This window comes from Cnephaeus nilssonii (genome assembly GCF_951640355.1).
Source record: "Cnephaeus nilssonii genome assembly, chromosome: 24".
NCBI lineage: Eukaryota > Metazoa > Chordata > Mammalia > Chiroptera > Vespertilionidae > Cnephaeus > Cnephaeus nilssonii.
In genome coordinates this window covers 1174276-1191814 of record NC_137095.1, presented here as the reverse complement: position 1 = coordinate 1191814, position 17539 = coordinate 1174276, and the positions used below count along the sequence as shown (strand labels likewise).

The 17539-nt window shown below is 48.3% G+C and overlaps 1 protein-coding gene and 2 pseudogenes across 3 annotated transcripts in view; 1 reads left to right on the top strand and 2 right to left on the bottom strand.

Annotated features, from left to right (window-relative positions):
• The window catches only part of LOC307094811 (tigger transposable element-derived protein 1-like), a 64500-nt gene extending 51778 nt beyond the window's left edge, over positions 1–12722 (top strand). Inside the window, exon 3 of the mRNA XM_079763874.1 lies at positions 12365–12722. Within this exon, the coding sequence (XP_079620000.1) occupies positions 12365–12397 (33 nt within the window). The 3' untranslated portion in view covers positions 12398–12722. The remainder of the gene's footprint in view (positions 1–12364) is intronic.
• On the bottom strand, positions 46–5545 carry LOC307094821 (protein SET-like; annotated as a pseudogene). Its single transcript has one exon. The product of its transcript is annotated as a protein SET-like (transcript).
• LOC307094992 (neugrin-like) lies at positions 9694–12147 on the bottom strand (annotated as a pseudogene). Its single transcript has 2 exons — positions 12131–12147; positions 9694–11475 (listed from the first exon to the last, which is right to left on the bottom strand). The product of its transcript is annotated as a neugrin-like (transcript).
• Positions 12723–17539: the final 4817 nt, after the last annotated feature.

Genomic DNA, 17539 nt, shown 5'->3' with positions numbered 1-17539 from the left:
TCGCGCCCCCCCCCGCCCCCCCCCCCGCCCCACCATTGACCTCTCCCTACCTGATCCTACCCAACAGTACATGCCTTCACCCTCCTGATGTCTAGGTCAACTGGTTATGCTGATATGCAAGCATACAAGTCCTTCGGTTGATCTTTGACACCTTCCCCTCCTGTGCCTTCCCTCTTAGTTTGGATGGTCTGTTCAATGCTTCTATGACACCGGCTCTATTTTTGTGCATCAGTTTATGTTCATTATATTGCACAAATGAGTGAGATCATGTGGCATTTATCTTTCTCTGATCGCTTTATTTCCCTTAGCATAATGCTGTCTAGGTCCATTCATGCTGTTGCAAATAATAAGATTTCCTTCTTTTTTACAGCAGCATAATATTCCGTTGTGTAGATGTACCACAGGTTTTTAATCGACTCATCTGCTGATGGGCAATTAGGCTGTTTCCAAATCATAGCTCTTATAACTACCATCGTGCTGCTAAGAACATAGGGGTGCATATATGCTTTCTGATTGGTGTTTCTGATTTTTTGGGATATATTGCTAGAAGTGTGACATACTTAAGCTTCCAAACCTAAGTGGCCATTTCTCCTCAGAAGTGCTAGCCCCTCCCAGTAGGCTGAGGGCAGGAGATACTTCCTGCCGCACCCTGCATTTTGAGCTTAACAGAAGGAAAAGAGGCAGAGGCCACGCTTATGGGTCTGAATAGTTCCAAAGAGCCTTCAGTGTCTGTATAGGAAGAGGGACTGGTCTGTCCTGCTATTTTTGCAACCAGACTGATAAAAACTCCAGGTTGCCAGCTAACCCCATTGGTATATATATAAGAATCTCTGACCAACCAAGGCCAGCGCAATATTTTGGAACACACATGGAGGAGCATCTCTGGGTGAGGAAAAAATACCCATCTTATTCCCTGAAAGAAAATCAGCACCATCTCCACCTAAAGCCCTGTCAGAAACAGATGCTTGAGTCATTAAGACTGACGGCCAGAAGACAGGCAAAGAGGGCAGATTGGCCCTGCCTGCTTGCAGCCATGGCCTGTGCATACAGACACAAGCAGAGGACCTATCTATGTATCTTTTGCAGCTTCAAACGGGGAGCTAAAAGCCAAAAGACAGTGACTGACGGGGGCCAGCACCTCAGTACCTAACAGGAAGCCCAGGATTAGCAGACAGAACAGAAGAGTGGGGTCCTACATCAGCAGCCATGGGGCACTAAAACTCAGCTGATGTGAATGACACTTCACCTTTTTATTTTAATTATTTTAAAATTTTATGATTGGTTTTACTTTTATCTTTTTTGCACCTTTTCCTCTCTCACTTCTCTTATTCCCGTTTTTCATCTTTTACCCATTTTAGGTTTTCTATTTCATTTTTCCTCCTTTTAAATAATAAATCTACTTTATCTGATTTATTGGTGTGTTATTATTCTAGTCTCTGTTGGTTTATTCATATATCTAATTTCCTCTTCCCTGATCCTACTCTATTCCCCTTCTCTTTTCTTTATCTTCACTATGCTTTTGATTTTCTTTCTCTCTTGTCTTGCTCTTCTCCCAATTTTTTACTTGCTTCATTTCTTAAATTTAGGCCTTTCTGCTGTCTCCTCCAATCTCCTTTTCAAAAAACAAGATTGATCTTGTTTTGTGTCTTTGTTTGGATCTGGAGTGTGTGGGATTTATGCTGGGGCCCCCAGCACCTCCAGCCAGAGGGATTGCCTCTGCAGCCCCCAGAAATGAGCTCTGTGATCCCCTCTTTTCCGTGGCAGGTCCTAGGACAGGTGGGGAACCTGGGCAGCTGGCGGGCCTGCTGGAGACTCCTCTCCCCCAAATGATGCATCTACAAGGCTTCCTTAGGGGACATGGCCTTTTGAATCTTTTTAACCTTTTCATTTTTTTAATAAAATCAAAAGGTTAAATTTCAGAGAGGAAGGGATAGGGGAGAAACATCAATGATGAGAGAATTATGGATCGGCTGCCTCCTGCACACCCCACACTGGAGAGCAAGCCCGAACCACGGGCATGTGCCCGGACCGGGAATCGAACCCTGACCTCCTGGTTCCTAGGTCGATGCTCAACCACTGAGCCATGGCCTGGCTGATGTGATTGTTTTATGTCCACTGATGTTTGGTCACCGCTTTCACAAATGTGTGGATGGTGGGAAAGAGAGATGCCACCATCTTTAGAGTTTATTCCTTTCAGCTCTTTGTCTCACGGAAGGCTGTCATAGCGGCAAGAACCTACAGGGGGCGCTGCCCTAGGTCCCTCTTGTCTGAGAAGAGCAGGATGTACTTAGTCTCCTGACTGGACTTGAGCAGAAAGGACCCCAAGAGACACTTCAGTGAGGGAGCCGCTCATCCGCTCAGTGTCAGTTTCCCTTGTCATAGGAAAAGCTGGATCTCTGTTTCCACATGGACGATGAACTTTATTTTTATTTTATTAAAGAAACATTATTTTATTTATTTATTTTTTTGGTTAATCCGTGCCCGAGGATATTTTTCCATTGATTTTTAGAATGGAAGAGAGAGGGAGAGACAGAGAGAAACATCCTTGTGAGAGAAACGTTGATTGGTTGCCTCCTGGGGTTGCTCACACCAGGGCCCAGCAGGGAGGAGCCTGCATCCAAGGCACGTGACCTTGACTGGAATTGAACCCGGGACCCTTTGGTCAGCAGGCCGACACTCTCAGATCGATGAATTTTATAGCATAAAGGAAAATCTCCCGAGAATATCTTCTCTGTGGGATAGTCAACATTTGATTGAGTGAAAGCACATTTACAATCAGAACTCCATGAGCACATGCGTGGCCGGCATCGCTAGCTCTATACACCTGGGCCTGCGTGATGCTCACCAGCTCCTGTGACATTAAATGAGCCGAGGCGAATGGGGCTTCCCTGCAAGGCCTGGTCCCTGGGCTCATGTCCCGCCTCCAGGGAGTAACCTCCCCTTCCCTGCAAGTAGAGGAAGTGATCCAGTGGGCCCTGGTTATGCAGGCGGCTCTAGACTATCACCAGCAGTTGACCAACATCCTGCAGATGCTGCAGAGGAAGATGCTGATGCGATAAGAGCCTCCCGCAGGTGCGGGAACACTCCCTCTGGCTCTCTGCCTCTCTGTCTCCCCTGGCCCATTGTCCCATTCTTCTTCTTTTTTTAAATCTATTTTTATTGATCTCAGAAAGGAAGGTAAAGGGGGAGAGAGAGAGAGAAACATCAATGATGAGAGAGAATCATTGGCTGCCTATTGTACGACTCCCACTGGGGATCGAGCCTGTAACCGGGCATGTGCCCTGATCGGAAATCGAACCATGACCTCTTGGTTCATAGGTCAATGCTCAATCGCTGAGCCACACCAGCCCGGCTGCTCTAGACTTTTTTGAAAATGAGTGATATCCTATGGAGTATGCGTGGTAACCCTCAGCATAAAGGTGAGAGGTGAACAAAAAAACTACCCTAATGTTTGGCCCGGGTTGGATAACAGAAAATTGCTTTATACAGGACTACCATAATGAATAGATGTGGAGGGGTTTTGGCTTCTATTAACGCCCTTCTGACAATGGGAAAAGTGGTGTCTGGTCAGCAAGGTGTCCCCTCTGTATACGGGAGGTCACCGGGAGCTCACAGGTCTCACCTCACTGTACACCACAGCGTTCACACTGGAGAAAACCCATATGAGTGTAGTGACTGTGGGAAGTATTTCAGGGAAAGGGTTTCCCTCACTAAACACAACAAAGTTCACACTGGAGAAAAGCCATATGAGTGTAGTGAATATGGGAAGCATTTCAGTGAAAGGGCTTCCCTCATTAAACACCACAGAGTTCACACTAAAGAAAAGCCATATGAGTGTAATGAATGTGGTAAGCAGTTCAGTGGAAAGTCTCACCTCACTAGACAACACAGAGTTCATACTGGAGAAAAGCCATAAATGTGCAGGGAATGGTTTATTTTTCTCACTTAGTATAAGAACACTTAAGGGGCTCTATGAGACCGTTTCCATGAATGTAAACCCCTTTTATGGGAACATAACACTCTGCTAGATTCCTCATAAATTTGAGTTACAAGTGAGACTTGAAGGAGCTGCATTGTATTTGAATAGAAAGGGGCAAAGATTCTTTTCCCACTGTATTCTGCTCAAGCTACATCTCTCCCCATTCTCCCCCAAATAAGGTGAGAACCATGGTGTAAAGGAGAGAGAAAGAGACCTCAAAAACAGGGTAACTGAGCACAAGAGGGGGGAAAAAAACGAAAAAAAAAAAAAAAAAGACTACAACTTGCTCCCAGGGACTGAAGAAAATTAAAAAAGGTTGGAATCCATCAGTGTTCATTAGTCATCTTCTCCTTCATCTTCCTCTCCCTCTTCCCCCTCATCATCATCTTCATCTGCTTCACCTTCATCCTCACCCCTTCCTCATCAATATCTTCCAACCCTTCCTCTTCTTCTTCTTCATCATCTTCTTCTCATTCCCCTTCTTCATCATCCATGTCAGGAACCTAGTAGTACTGTAAAGGATTTGGCCAAATGTCATCTTTGATGACTTCTCCTAACTCATCTGCACCTGCATCAGAATGGTCAGTAAGCCAGGTACAGAGCTCTCTGGTTCCTCATGCTGTCTCTTCCTGCTGGCTTTATTCTGTGTTTGACTTGAACGTTTAATCAAATCCTTTCCAGATTTCCATTTGATTTCAGTGCACTTTGAAGATGGATCACCACTCTCATTCAGATGAAACTCTTTGGAGAGAACTTTATTTTCGAAATAAGGATTTTCGTCATAATAAAAATCTATTCTGTAACCTGATTTAATATCTTCAAATTCTCTCACTTTAACTCTTGTCAAATAATGCAGCGCCTCTTCATCTTGCCCAATCAGTGCAGACACTTGTGGATGGTTGACAAATGTTGTTACCCCAAAATTTGGGATTTTGGTGATCAATTCTGACCTCTTCTGAAAAAATGGTTGGCGGAGTTCGTTATATTTCTGTTCTAGTTTTAAAAATCTTCTCACTAGCTTGTTCATTAAGTTGTCTATTTCATTTTGTACTACATCAATATGTTCAATCGCTTTTTGCTGTTCTTTTTCTCCCTTCAGCATGTTCGGAGGGGTCGGCTTCTTCTCCTGCTTGGGGACTGGAGCCGGTTTAGGTTTCTTTGTTTGAGGTGGGAGCTAGGACTGGCATTTGGGGGCCATGCTATGAGGCAAGTCCTAGGTCTGATCAATGGGAAGTCTCCAGGCTCAAAGGCGCGCTGAGCACTCCCTTTTTCAATTTTTCAAATGAATTTAGGATTTAACCAATAGGAGGGCAGTTCAGCATCTAAGACATCTCTATTCACTTCACCCATTCCTTAAGGACTCCATTGGTTTCTTTTCCATTTGGAACTATACAGTATGTTTTGAATACTGGAAGGAAAATTGTTTTTCTCACATTTTTATCTTATGCACAATTTAATACCCACTTGCATGATACACTTTTAAGTTCAATCTATGTTGCTAACATTTTCCACCATTTATTCTTGGTGATAAATACTCTCATCATGACTAGTTTCAAAATGACAAAATGTTGGCACTGACCATGGGCCTGCTAGGATATTTCAGGAGAACATCATTATATTTTATTACAAACATGCTGATGCATTAGATACAAATATACTCAAGAACATTCATGATAAAATAGTAAAATAATGGGAAGTGGCAAATTTTAATTATTTTTTAAACTTTGATGTAAGTGTAATTGATTTAAAATATACATTCAAAACTATATTTTTGGGGAGAAACCAAGATGGCGGCATAGGTTAAACACCTAACCTACAGCCTGGCACAACAATTTCAAAAATACAACTAAAAGTCAAAACGGACATCATCCAGAACCACAGGAAAGCTGGCTGACTGAAATGCCCACAACTAGGAGGAAAGAGAAAACCACGAGGAAAATCAGAGGAGTCATAAAAGTCTGAGGTATGGAGACACAGGCGAAGACACGAGCACGAGCGCGTGCGGGGAGGACGGAGCAGGAGAACGGGGCGGCTGACTGCCTGGCCGGCCTTCTCTAGCGGGAAGGAAATAAAAACTCCAGATTGCACTGAACCCCAGTTCCAACTGCACTGAACCCCAGTTCCGGGCGAGACCCTGGGAAGCCAGGCTCATACTGGGGGGATCTGGGCTGTAAGGCGGAAACACAGAGGAGTGGCGAAAGGCAGAGCTCCGGAGGCGCACACGGGAATGCGCGCAGAGGATGGTCTGCTGACTGTGCCGCTGGATTGCCCTGGTGGGAAGGAGACAAAAGCGCCAGACTGCGCTGAGCCCCAGTTCCGACTACACTGAAACCCAGTTCCGGGCGAGAATCTGGGAATCCAGATTCATTGGGGGAGAGACTAGACTGTTTGGCAGCGGGCAAAACTCCAGGGCGCTTTTCTCTCAGAGGTGTTTGCAGGGAGTACAGAGGGACACTGAGACCCAGGAACCTCCTAGCGCGGGGCTGATGAGAAACCAAGGCTGTAGGCTCCACCCTGAAACTCCGCCCCATCCAAGCTGATCACAGAGGCTTTTACAATTTTGCAAGCCTAGTTGAATAAGGCTGTCTCCCGGCGTAGACACAGCTGATCCTCACAGCCCATTGGACTGGAGGTCAAATCCTCCCAGTGTACCAACAGCAATCAAGGCTTAACAACACCAAGACTTTGCACTCAGCCCACAAAGGGGGGTACCAAGAGCGACCACCTATGGAGATTGGGGAAGCTGAGCTACCGGCCCCTATAGGTCACTGACCACACAAAGCCACTCCATCAACATAGGGAGGCAGCCAAAAGGTGGAGACACCGAAGCAGGTCACGAATGGAAGGGATGAAGGAAAGTAAACTAATGGACGACACAGTGTTCAGAACCACATTTATAAGGTTACTTAAGAATCTTCTGGAGGACCAAGATGGCGGCATAGGGCAGACACCTGATTGTTGCCTACCACAACAATTTTGAAACTACAACTGAATACAGAGCAGACACCATCCAGAACCACCGGAGGGTTGGCTGAGCGGATGCTCTACAACTAGAATAAAAGAGGGGGACGCGGGATGATGCTGATGCCGGTGAGCCAAAGATCACACTTTAAGAACTACGGCTCTGGCGACACAATGGCGGCCTGGAACGTGCTCGGCGCGGTTCCCCCGGCCGTCTCTGGCTGAGGGGACAGCTCCGCTCTCTGCCGAACACGGAGTGACGAGCCCCTGGGGGTCATGGGGTGGAAGACTCCGAGTCATTCGAGAATCTCTGCGCCCCAGAAGCGGCCAGGTGCGCACGCCTGTCGACCGGCCGCCGCTACAGACCTGAGTGCTGTCGCAGCGACCTCGGACCAGCCCGCTGCTGTGCACTGAGCGCAACGGAGCCTTGCCGAGCCCGCTGCCCAGCCAGTTCCGTGGCAGCCGCCCCGGAACTTTGAGAAAATGGCTGGAGGAATTGCTGAGAAGGAATTGACCGATGGGAGTTGGAATCGGGAAGACGAGGCCCCGCTGGGTCCCGGATCCAGGTGCGCTCACCCGGCGACTGGTAGCCGCTGCAGACCCGAGTGCCGCTGCAGCGACCTCGGATCAACCTGCCACCGCGCAAGGAGTGCACCGGAGCTTCGCCAAGCCCGCCGCCCAGCGAGTTCTGTGGCAGCCGCCCCGGAGCTTTGAGAAAATGGCCGAAGGAATTGCTGAGAGGGAATTGACCGACAGGAATTGGGATCAAGAAGACGAAGCCCCGCTGGGTCCCGGGTCCGGGTGAGGCCACGCGCTCCTGGGTCCGGGTGAGGACGCACGCCCCTGGGTCCGTGTGAGGCTGGGTCCCGGGTCCGGGCGAGGCTGTGTGCCCCTGGGTCCGGGTGAGGCCATGCGCCCCTGGGTCCGGGGGAGGCCACACACCCCTGGGTCCGGGTGAGGCTGGGTCACGGGTCCGGGTGAGGCCGCGCCCCTGGGTCCGGATGAGGTGGGATCCGGGTCCGGGTGAGGCCGCGCGCTCCTGCGTCCGGGTGAGGCTGGGTCACGGGTCCGGGTGAGGCCGCGTCCCTGGGTCCAGGAGAGGCCACAAGCCCCTGGGTTCGGGTGAGGCTGGGTCGCTGGTCCGGGTGAGCCTGCGCCCCTGGGTCCAGGAGAGGCCATGCTCCCCCGGGTCCGGGTGAGGCTGTGCGCCCCCGGGTCCGGGCGAAGCCGCGCGCCCCTGGGTCCAGGTGAAGCTGGATCCCAGGTCCGGGTATGGCCATGCGCCCCTGGATCTGGGTGAGGCTGGGTCCTGAGTTTGGGTGAGGCCGCGCCCCTGGGTCTGGGAGAGGCCACGCGCCCCTGGGTCCGGATGAGGCTGGGTCCCGGGCCCAGGTGAGGCTGCGTGCCCCTGGGTCCAGGAGACGCCACGCGCCCCTGATTCCGGGTGAGGCTGGATCCCGGGCCCGGGTGATGCCGCACACCCCCGGGTCCGGGTGAGGCTGCATGCCCCTGGGTCCTGGGTAGGCCGCGTGCCCCTGGGTCAAGGTGAGGCTGGAGCCCAGGTCCGGGGTAGGCCACGCACCCCTGGGTCGGGTGAGGTTGGATCCCGGGACCGTGTGAGGCTGTGGGCACCTGGGTCCGGGTGAGGCCACGCACCCCGGGCACTGGGTGATGCTGGATCCCAGGTCCGGCTGAGGCCGCGCGCCCCTGAGTCCGGGCAAGACCAAACCAGAGGGAGTCGGACCTGCATTACCACCATTTGTCCACCATCCAGAGCTGAAAAGTCAGTGCCGACATGTACACATAAGGAACTGGTGGACATTGAAATTGGGTCTCAAAAGAACTGTTGGTCCAGAAAGAAACTCACTACAGACTGATTCATTTGCCTGTCAGCATAACTATTATTGCTCGTCTCTCATTCGGTTCTTATAAGTATATTTCTAGTAACACATGATCTCACTCATCTAGGGGAAATGATGAACAACATAGACTGATGAACAAGAACAGACCCAGAAACAAGGAGGCATCGATCGGACTGTCGGGCCTCAAAGGGAGGGTAGGGCAGGGTGGGGGTAGGGGGGAGAGATCAACCAAAGGACTTGTGTGCATGCATACGAGCCTAACCAATGGTTAAGGACAACAGGGGGGTGGGGGCATCCGTGGGGAGGGGTGTGGGATGGGAATGGGGTGATGACCACAAATATGTGACATATTAATCAATAAAGAAATATTAAAAAATAAATAAATAAAAATAAAACTTTAAAAAAACCCAAAAAACTATATTTTTATTGATTTCAGTGAGGTAGGGAGGGGGACTAGAGAGAGAGAGAAAGATGAATGATGAGAGAGAATCACTGATAGGCTGCCCCCTGCATGCACCACAGTATGAATCCAGTCCACCACCTGACCATGTACCCTGACCAAAAATTGATCAGTGACCGGCAGCGTTATACGTTAACACTCAACCACTGAACCACGCTTGCCCGACTCTCCTAAGATTTTCAGGGATCCCACACAACATGCAACCAGGGTAGCAATGAGCAATGGCAGCTCGTCTTGGCCTAACCCCCGAATCTGCGTTCAAGGCCTCCTTTACTGTGAATGCCCAGTGAGCTAACAGCAGCCTCGCTTTGGCTCATTTATTTCCCACAATGTTTCTAGAGAGTCAAAGGAGCCAGCTGTTTCCTGTTCTATCTCTCTGCTGCTTCCTGTTCTATCCTAAGGCCTACGTTTTTTCATTATCCCCAGTTTCAACTAATGTACCCTCAAAATCGTCTGACTTGGGCAGTGAAATCGTTTCGAACATGAAGCAATGAACTCTAACACTACAGACCAAGGTGAGGCCGACCTGCTCCAGGCTGCTTCGTGTTCATGAACACAGGTATGCCTGGGACATCTTCTACACAACAGATCAAGGCATGATTTTGCTTAGAGGACCTGGGAGAAAACGTGATGGTCTTCACTCAAATTGGTGGTGTTCAATCAAATCAATTTTAACGCTCTTCTTTCTTTATTGATTTTTTAGAGAGAGAGGGAGACAGAGAAACATCAATGATGAAAGAGAATCATTGATCAGCTGTCTCCTGCATGCCCCCTAGAGGGATGAAGCTCCCCAACCTAAGCAAGTGCCCTGACTTGGAATCCAACTAGAGATACGTTGTTTCATGGGTCCATGCCCAACCACTGAGACATGCCATGTGAGCAAACTACGTTTTTTACTGTTGGCTCTATTACAAATAGACCCAATTTCACATCCTCATCCCCCTTTGCCTCTCTCTACCTTGCCGCCACCATTTCTAAGCACTCAGTACATTATTGTCTATGTCCATGGACTATGCATATATGTATATACTTATTTCTTTGCTGCATTTCACTTTACTTTGCACAAAATGAATACAACCAATTGACTAAGCAGCTCCAGAACTCTTAGTGTTCATTCATCAAGAAGTAAACGATGTCAGAAGGAACACTTTTCAATTCCTCCCAAACACATATTGTAAAGACAATAAACTCCTAACATATGTGACACAGGCTGGTTTCGATACATAGAAAGGCTAAGTAAGAAGGGTAAGTACTGAATATGCACATGAGTCAGACCAGGAACGATGCTCCGGCAATTAGACTACACCTAGCCTGTTATTCACGCTGCCCGCATATACATCTGCCCTGTGAAGTTCACTGTCCCTTGTCAGACTGAAATCCAAGCGGCTCCTTCCATTTTCAGGCTCATCATTTCCAAGGTGGACAATCCACACACAGAAATCCAGGCAGCTCCAATCTGCTCACTCAGCTGTATTTTACATGACACCTCCACCAGCCAGGCTCCAGTTCAAATTCTGTACAGGAAGTTCCCATTGTCATCAAAGAACTCTCGCCCCCTCTGCCCTACCTTGCTGCTGAAGTTCTGCTCACCCAGTTCTCTTGCCTTCAATGCTGCCAGCTCCTTCGCACTTGGCAATCCATCATTGTCAGTGCCTGTGTTGTCCTCACAACCACTGGTGGAGTACTTCTGCAGCTCTCTGTGCTGACCTTGGGCTGTAGCAACAGGCACATAGCTTTCCTTCTCCAGGCTCTGGACTCCTTAATTGCTTCCCTTCTGTCTCCTCGTTGTGTTTGTACTCTGAGTATTCGGTTCTGTCACCCTCAAAGCTGTGCTGTGACCGTGGCCTTGGGATGAGGCTTCAGCTCCTGACACAGGGCGGCCTGCAGAAAGCAGCTCCCAGGCATCCCCAGGTCCTGGAAGCTGGCTGAGCGAGTGGGCAAGCCCAGCTTTCTGAAGGACCTTTTGATCCTGCTTCAGTTTCTTCTCCAATGTGGGCACAAACTTGCTTTTTAAAACCCTTCTGATCACATCGGAGCTAACATCCTAGCCTTCAGCCAATCTGGGAACTGACCAGGCCTCTGGAAATTCTTCATGTAAATACCGGATCTGCTCCCTGTCTTCCCTGGCAGAGTCCTGGGGGGGGGCCCCTCGGGACTCCATTTGCCTCTGAATTTTCTGGAACAGGATGGCTTTCTTCTGTCTTCTCAGGGCGCTGGGGGAGAGAACCAATGGCACAAGCTATGCGTGGGAGCAACATGGGTGGTTGAAGCGTCTCAGCTAAAACAGGGAGCGCCCAGCCCTGGTCTCTTTGTTCATCGCCCCGGGAAATCTAACACCCACAACAGCAGCCCCTGAGCAAGGCGAGCTCTCTAAAAGGATATGAAATACATCCCTGGTGAAGGGACCGTGGTCCCAAAGGAGCTGAACACTTGCCCCTGCACTTCTGATGAGGGAAGAAGCAAGGCCCTGCTTCAGGCTGAGGGCCCAGGAAGGAACCGGTACTGTTACAGAAAACTGGAGAAGAACCAAGCAATACTTAGAGAGATGGAGTTACATTTATTTCGCGCGGGTCTAGAGGAAAATGTCTCTCAAATTCTGGGCCCCACCCTAGAGGAATTTTCTCTATTTATATGTTCCCTAACCAGGAATAGAACCAGGACCTCATGGATCATAGATCAGTGCTCAACCATTGCGCCACACCAGCTGGGCTGTATTATATATTTAAAAAAAATTTAATGTGTCTTTTTGATCATTGATAGTATTACAGATGTCTCCCATTTTCGCCTGTGCATATATTCTTTGGGGGATCTCTCCCGGTTCTCCCCACACCCCTCTCCTGGGAGGTCTGCCCATCTGTTCCAGTTAACCAGGCCTCTGGCCCCATCTTGTCCTTCCCCAGGGCCACTTGCTGAACCACATCACCTTTATTCACCAATGTCATTGGCTGGAATGCTAGCCCTCTTGGTGGTTGAGAAAACTATATTACCCAGAAAGCAATGCGACCACGTGGGCGGAGCCAAAGGACACTTTGTGTCAGTGCATCCGATTAGGGCGGGACTTCCTCCTCCCTGCATCATTTTGACCTCTTCAGTTTCTTCCAGGAATCACAGCTTCAGCCCACTCCTGGGGATTAGGAGGCCTAGGAGGCAGCGTCCTTGCTGTGCAGGGTGTGTCTGAGGCTTGTTAAGCACCAACAGGCCTGGATTGGGCCCTCCCCGCGTCTCAGACTCCTCTCTGCTTACAGCGTTCTTTAAGCCTGACTCCATTGAACCCTGCAGCACCAGGGCAGGTGAGGTCTGAGTATCTGATATCTGACTGTGGTTCTTCATAGTTAGATTTAAGGGAAAAACAGTTCTGGAGAGAGGCCTTCACAGCAGGACTCAAGGCTGCCTCTATGAGTGTGGACTATCATAGTCTGGCCAGTACTTGATCCTGTTTGAATTTGGCAAGCATTCTCTTTTCCACACATGCTGAATAATAAGTAAGAGGGTGAGGAGAGGATTATAGGGGGCGGGACTGTACCAGTGCAGGTGTGAGAGAGGTGTGGTAGAAAGAGTGATGAGCACTTGGAGAGGGAGTGTGACTTCATGGCCAGAGCACCCTGACATTGACATAAAAGTGAAAGTAGGGAGAGTCCATTTCTAATGGAGTCTGGACGACAAAATAAGGGTAATTTTTGGATAATGCCTGGAAAGGGTGATGTTTTGGTGCTACCTGCCATGTTCAGGGCTTGGATGACATTTGTGTACCCACCTGCCTTTTGTAGTTGGGGATGACACACTGATGGTTAAGAATGAGAGTATACATCAGTGTTCCCCAGGCTTGAAATTCTCCATGGGCATGGGTAAGGGAGAAGGGTAAGAGAGAAATGGATTATGGTGATGGTAATGTATAAATTTGGAAAATAAGATGATTAAAAAACAGCCTGTCCTCGCCAATGCAATTTTGTGTTATCTTTGAAGTTGTGACTCTGGGAAAGAAACTGTGTGAGAGAAGTGTTGTTCAAAGAACTATGTGCAGCAGGTAATACAAAGCTATGGCCTCAGCACTCTGGGAGTGTGGTTGTAAGAGTGAAGTGTAATGATATCTTTTTGGTGTCTTTGAGGAACAGTCTGAGGGACTACACAGGTATTGCCTGATAAAACCAGTATCAAATCACTCACACTCCCTGTATGGCCGACATCTCTTCCTACCCTATGTTCTTGACACACACTCTACTGTCAATAGGGAAGTGTGGTGTACATGTGAATCCCAGAGCTCAGTTATCTTCTATCTGCTCAACTGCCTTTATTGTGGGAAGACAAATTGGCAGTAGAAATATAACATGACAGTGATTTTCATGGGATGAAGCCCTGGTATCTTCTCTGGTGTGAGGAGTGGGGAGAGCAGATTGATGTGGAGGGTGGCAATATGACAGAGTTGGAACCTTAGGATTGAATCTGATCGTGGGCTGTACTGTCCCCATTATGACGGTATATGAACGTTGAGGATGTGGCCATTTTCTTCTCTCAGGAGGAATGGGGGCTCCTTGATGAACCTCAGAGACTTCTCTGCTGGAAGTGTTTGGACTTCTATCTTCTGTAGGTAAGACCTTCACATTATCCCAGTGTCCTGGGATGATGTTCTTTCTTCATTTATTCCTCTGATGTAGCTTTCACTCTTCTACAGCCAGACCATGGGCTCTGCTCATTTCCCCCACTGTCCTGTCAAGTGTGCTGTGCCGTTTATAAGCCGTTTGGATTGTGCTTCATTCGCTCTCTTTTGTTTGTATTGTTATTTTGAACACTTTTTGCCCTTCCTTATGGCTCCTAAGCATAAGGCAGATTCTTCTGATGGCAGTGCTACAAAAAGAAGGAAAGCCCTCACAATGGAAGTGAAAGGAGACATAATAAGACGCTTGGAAAAGGGCGAAACACCTACGAACATTGACCGTTTGCTTGGCCAAAGTCCTACAACTGTCTCAACAGTCATCAATGATCAAAAGCATATACTTGAACATGTGAAAGGATCTGCTCCTATGAAATCAACTGTGGTTACAGAGCAGCTAGTGGACTTATTATTGAGATGGAAAGATTATTAGTGCTGTGGCTGGATGAGCAGCACCGAGGGTGTATCCCAGTTAGCCAGATGTTGATTCAGGAGAAGGCTAAAAGATTGTTTGAGGCCTTGAAAAAAGAAAAGGGGGAAGGGAGTGAAAGTGAAGTGTTTGTGGCTAGCAAAGGTTGGTTTATGCGTTTTAAGGCTCGTGCTAATTTGCATAATCATAATCTGCCAGGGGAAGCTGCTAGTGATGATGCTAAAGCAGCAGGTGATTTTCCTAGTGCGTTGGCTGAGATAATTAGGGAGGGGGGTTACTGTGATAAACAAGTGTTTAATGTGCATGAGACAGGCTTGTTCTGGAAGAATATGCCTACACGTACGTACATTGCCAAGGAGGAGAAGATAGCATCAGGACATAAAGCCAGCAAGGAAAGATTGACTTTGCTACTTGGGGCTAATGCTGCTGGTGACTTCAAGCTGTAGCCCTTGGTGTGTCTGGCCGAGAATCCAAGAGCAATCAAGAGCATATTGGAGGGGTCTACAACCTGTCATCTGGCAATCTAACAAGAAGGCATGGGTGACACTTAGCGTATTTGAGGACTGGTTCACCAACCATTTTGTGCCAGAAGTCAAGGACTACTGTGCTTCAAGGGGGCTGCCCTTTAAGGTGTTGCTAGTGCTGGACAATGCCCCTTGTCACCCTGCTGATTTGAATGATTTTCATCCAAATGTCAAGGTGGTTTACCTTCCACCTAGCACCACCACCGTTTTAAAGCCTATGGCCAAGGTGTCATTGCCTCTTTCAAGGCCTACTACCTCCGAAGGACATTTGCTATGGCTTTTAGGGCAGCGGGGAAGGATAAAGAGTTGACTCTCAATGACTTTTGGAAATCTTACAATGTTCTTGCTCCTGTAAAAAACATTTCTGATTTTAGGGATGAAGTTAAGCAGACGAACTTGAATGGTGTTTGGAAAAAATTGTGTCCCCAGTTTGTTAATGATTTTCATGGCTTTGAGGATTCAGTTGAGGTTGTCATCAAGAATGTGGGTGAGTTGAGTAAGCAGCTTGATTTGGAGGTGGAGGCTGAGGATGTCACAGAGCTGCTGGCATCTCATGCAGAGGAGCTATCTCCTGAGGACCTCACTCAACTGAAACAGCAGTTCATTGAAGAGGAAGACACACCAACCCCAGAGCCCAGGAGATTTACAAGCAAGGAATTAGCGGGGGCCTTTGCCATGATAGAGGATGCCTTGGCAAGGTTTGAATCTCAGGACCCCAACAGTGACAGGTACACTAAGGTTGCCAGAGGGGTCATGGATAGCCTGCGGTGTTACAAGGAGATTTGGGAGGACAAGAAGAAGGTATCCTTCCAGACTAGCCTCAAACATTATTTTAAGTAGGTGAAGTAGGTGGAGAGGCGTGCAACAGATCCCGTACCCTCTACCTCATATGCTTCTCCAGACTCACCTGACCCAGGATCTCCAGCACCTTCTGCAGGTTCTGCCTCTCCGGACTCACCTGACCCAGGATCTCCACCACCTTCTGCAGGTTCTGCTTCTCCAGACTCACCTGACCCGGTATAACCAGCACCTTCTGTAGGTTCTGCCTCTCCGGACTCACCTGACCCAGGATCTCCAGCACCTTCTGCAGGTTCTGCCTCTCCGGACTCACCTGACCCAAGATCACATGCATCGTCTGCAGGTTCTGCCTCTCAAATCTCCTCCCCGCAGCAGCCTAGTGTAAGCCTGTCTTTCCCACTTTGCAACATCCAGTGTGCAAGCCAACAACAGTAGTAAAGGTAAGGATAATCCAGTATTTACCCTTATATGTATGTATGTGCTTTATGCTTTTTATTATTTATTTACCACAAGTAAAGGTCAGGAATTGTTATTTTTCTTTTAATTTTTTTTTACTGTTTCACTTCATTTCTGCTGTGTATGTGTGCCATGTGAGTGACGTAGGAGCTTATGTAGGTGGCTTTTGACTTACAGCGAGAATTATATTATGTCGCACCATAGGAACAGATCTCTGACGTAACCTGAAGTCCTACTATATATATATCAATTACTAGAATGTATAAAATTAATGGAACAAAAAATGGATCTCTCTCTTTCTCTCTCTCTCTCTCTCTCTCTCTCTCTCTCTATATATATATATATATATATATATATATATATATATATATATATAGCTCGCTGCCCCAGAGGCCCCTTCTGTGCCACAGCACAGCCATGGCGCAGACGCCGAGCTCGTGTCGCTGCTGGCGACGCAGCTCAGCGTCCCGCCGGCCCTATCATGGGCATAGCGAAGGTACGGTCAATTTGAATATTTGTCCATTATTAGGTAGAATATATATATATATATATATATATATATATATATATGTATATGTATATATGTATATATATGTATATAAAGGCCTGGTGCACCAGCGGACAGGCACCCAGCTCCCCGCGATCAAAAGCAAAAGCGTGCGAGCTGGGTGCCTGTCCACTCAGGCACCAGGCCTTTCAGAAGCCTCTGCCATGCCGAGGCTTCTGAAAGGCCTGGTGCACCAGCGATCGAAAGCGAAAGCGTGGGAGCTGGGTGCCTGTCCGCTCAGGCTGCAGGCCTTTCAGAAGCCTCCACCACACCTGAGGCTTCTGAAAGGCCTGGTGCACCAGCGATCGAAAGCAAAAGCTTGGGAGCTGGATGCCTGTCCACTCAGGCACCTGGCCTTTCAGAAGCCTCCGGCGCCTGGTGCACCAGCGGACAGGCACCCAGCTCCCCGTGATCGAAAGCGAAAGCGTGTAGGAGACCCTACACGTGCATGAATCAATGATGCACTGGGCCTCTAGTATATATATATATATATATATATATATATATATATATATATATATACACACACACACACACACACACACACACACACAAACACATACACATACACATACACACACTCTAACACACAGTGGATAGATTATTATGATCTCTGAATGCATAATAACCTGGCCACTCTGTGCGTATATGTAAGACCCCTGGTGCATGAATTTGTCCATGGGTGGGGTCTGGGCAGCCTGACCAGGGGGAGGGGACATGGGCAGTTGGCCAGCATGCCTGCTGGTTGAACTCCTGGTCGAGGCGACAATTTGCATATTAACCTTTTATTATATAGGATATATACTGAGTGGCCAGATTTTTATGCATTCAGAGATCATAATTTCCTGGCCACTCAGTGTATATATCAGTGATG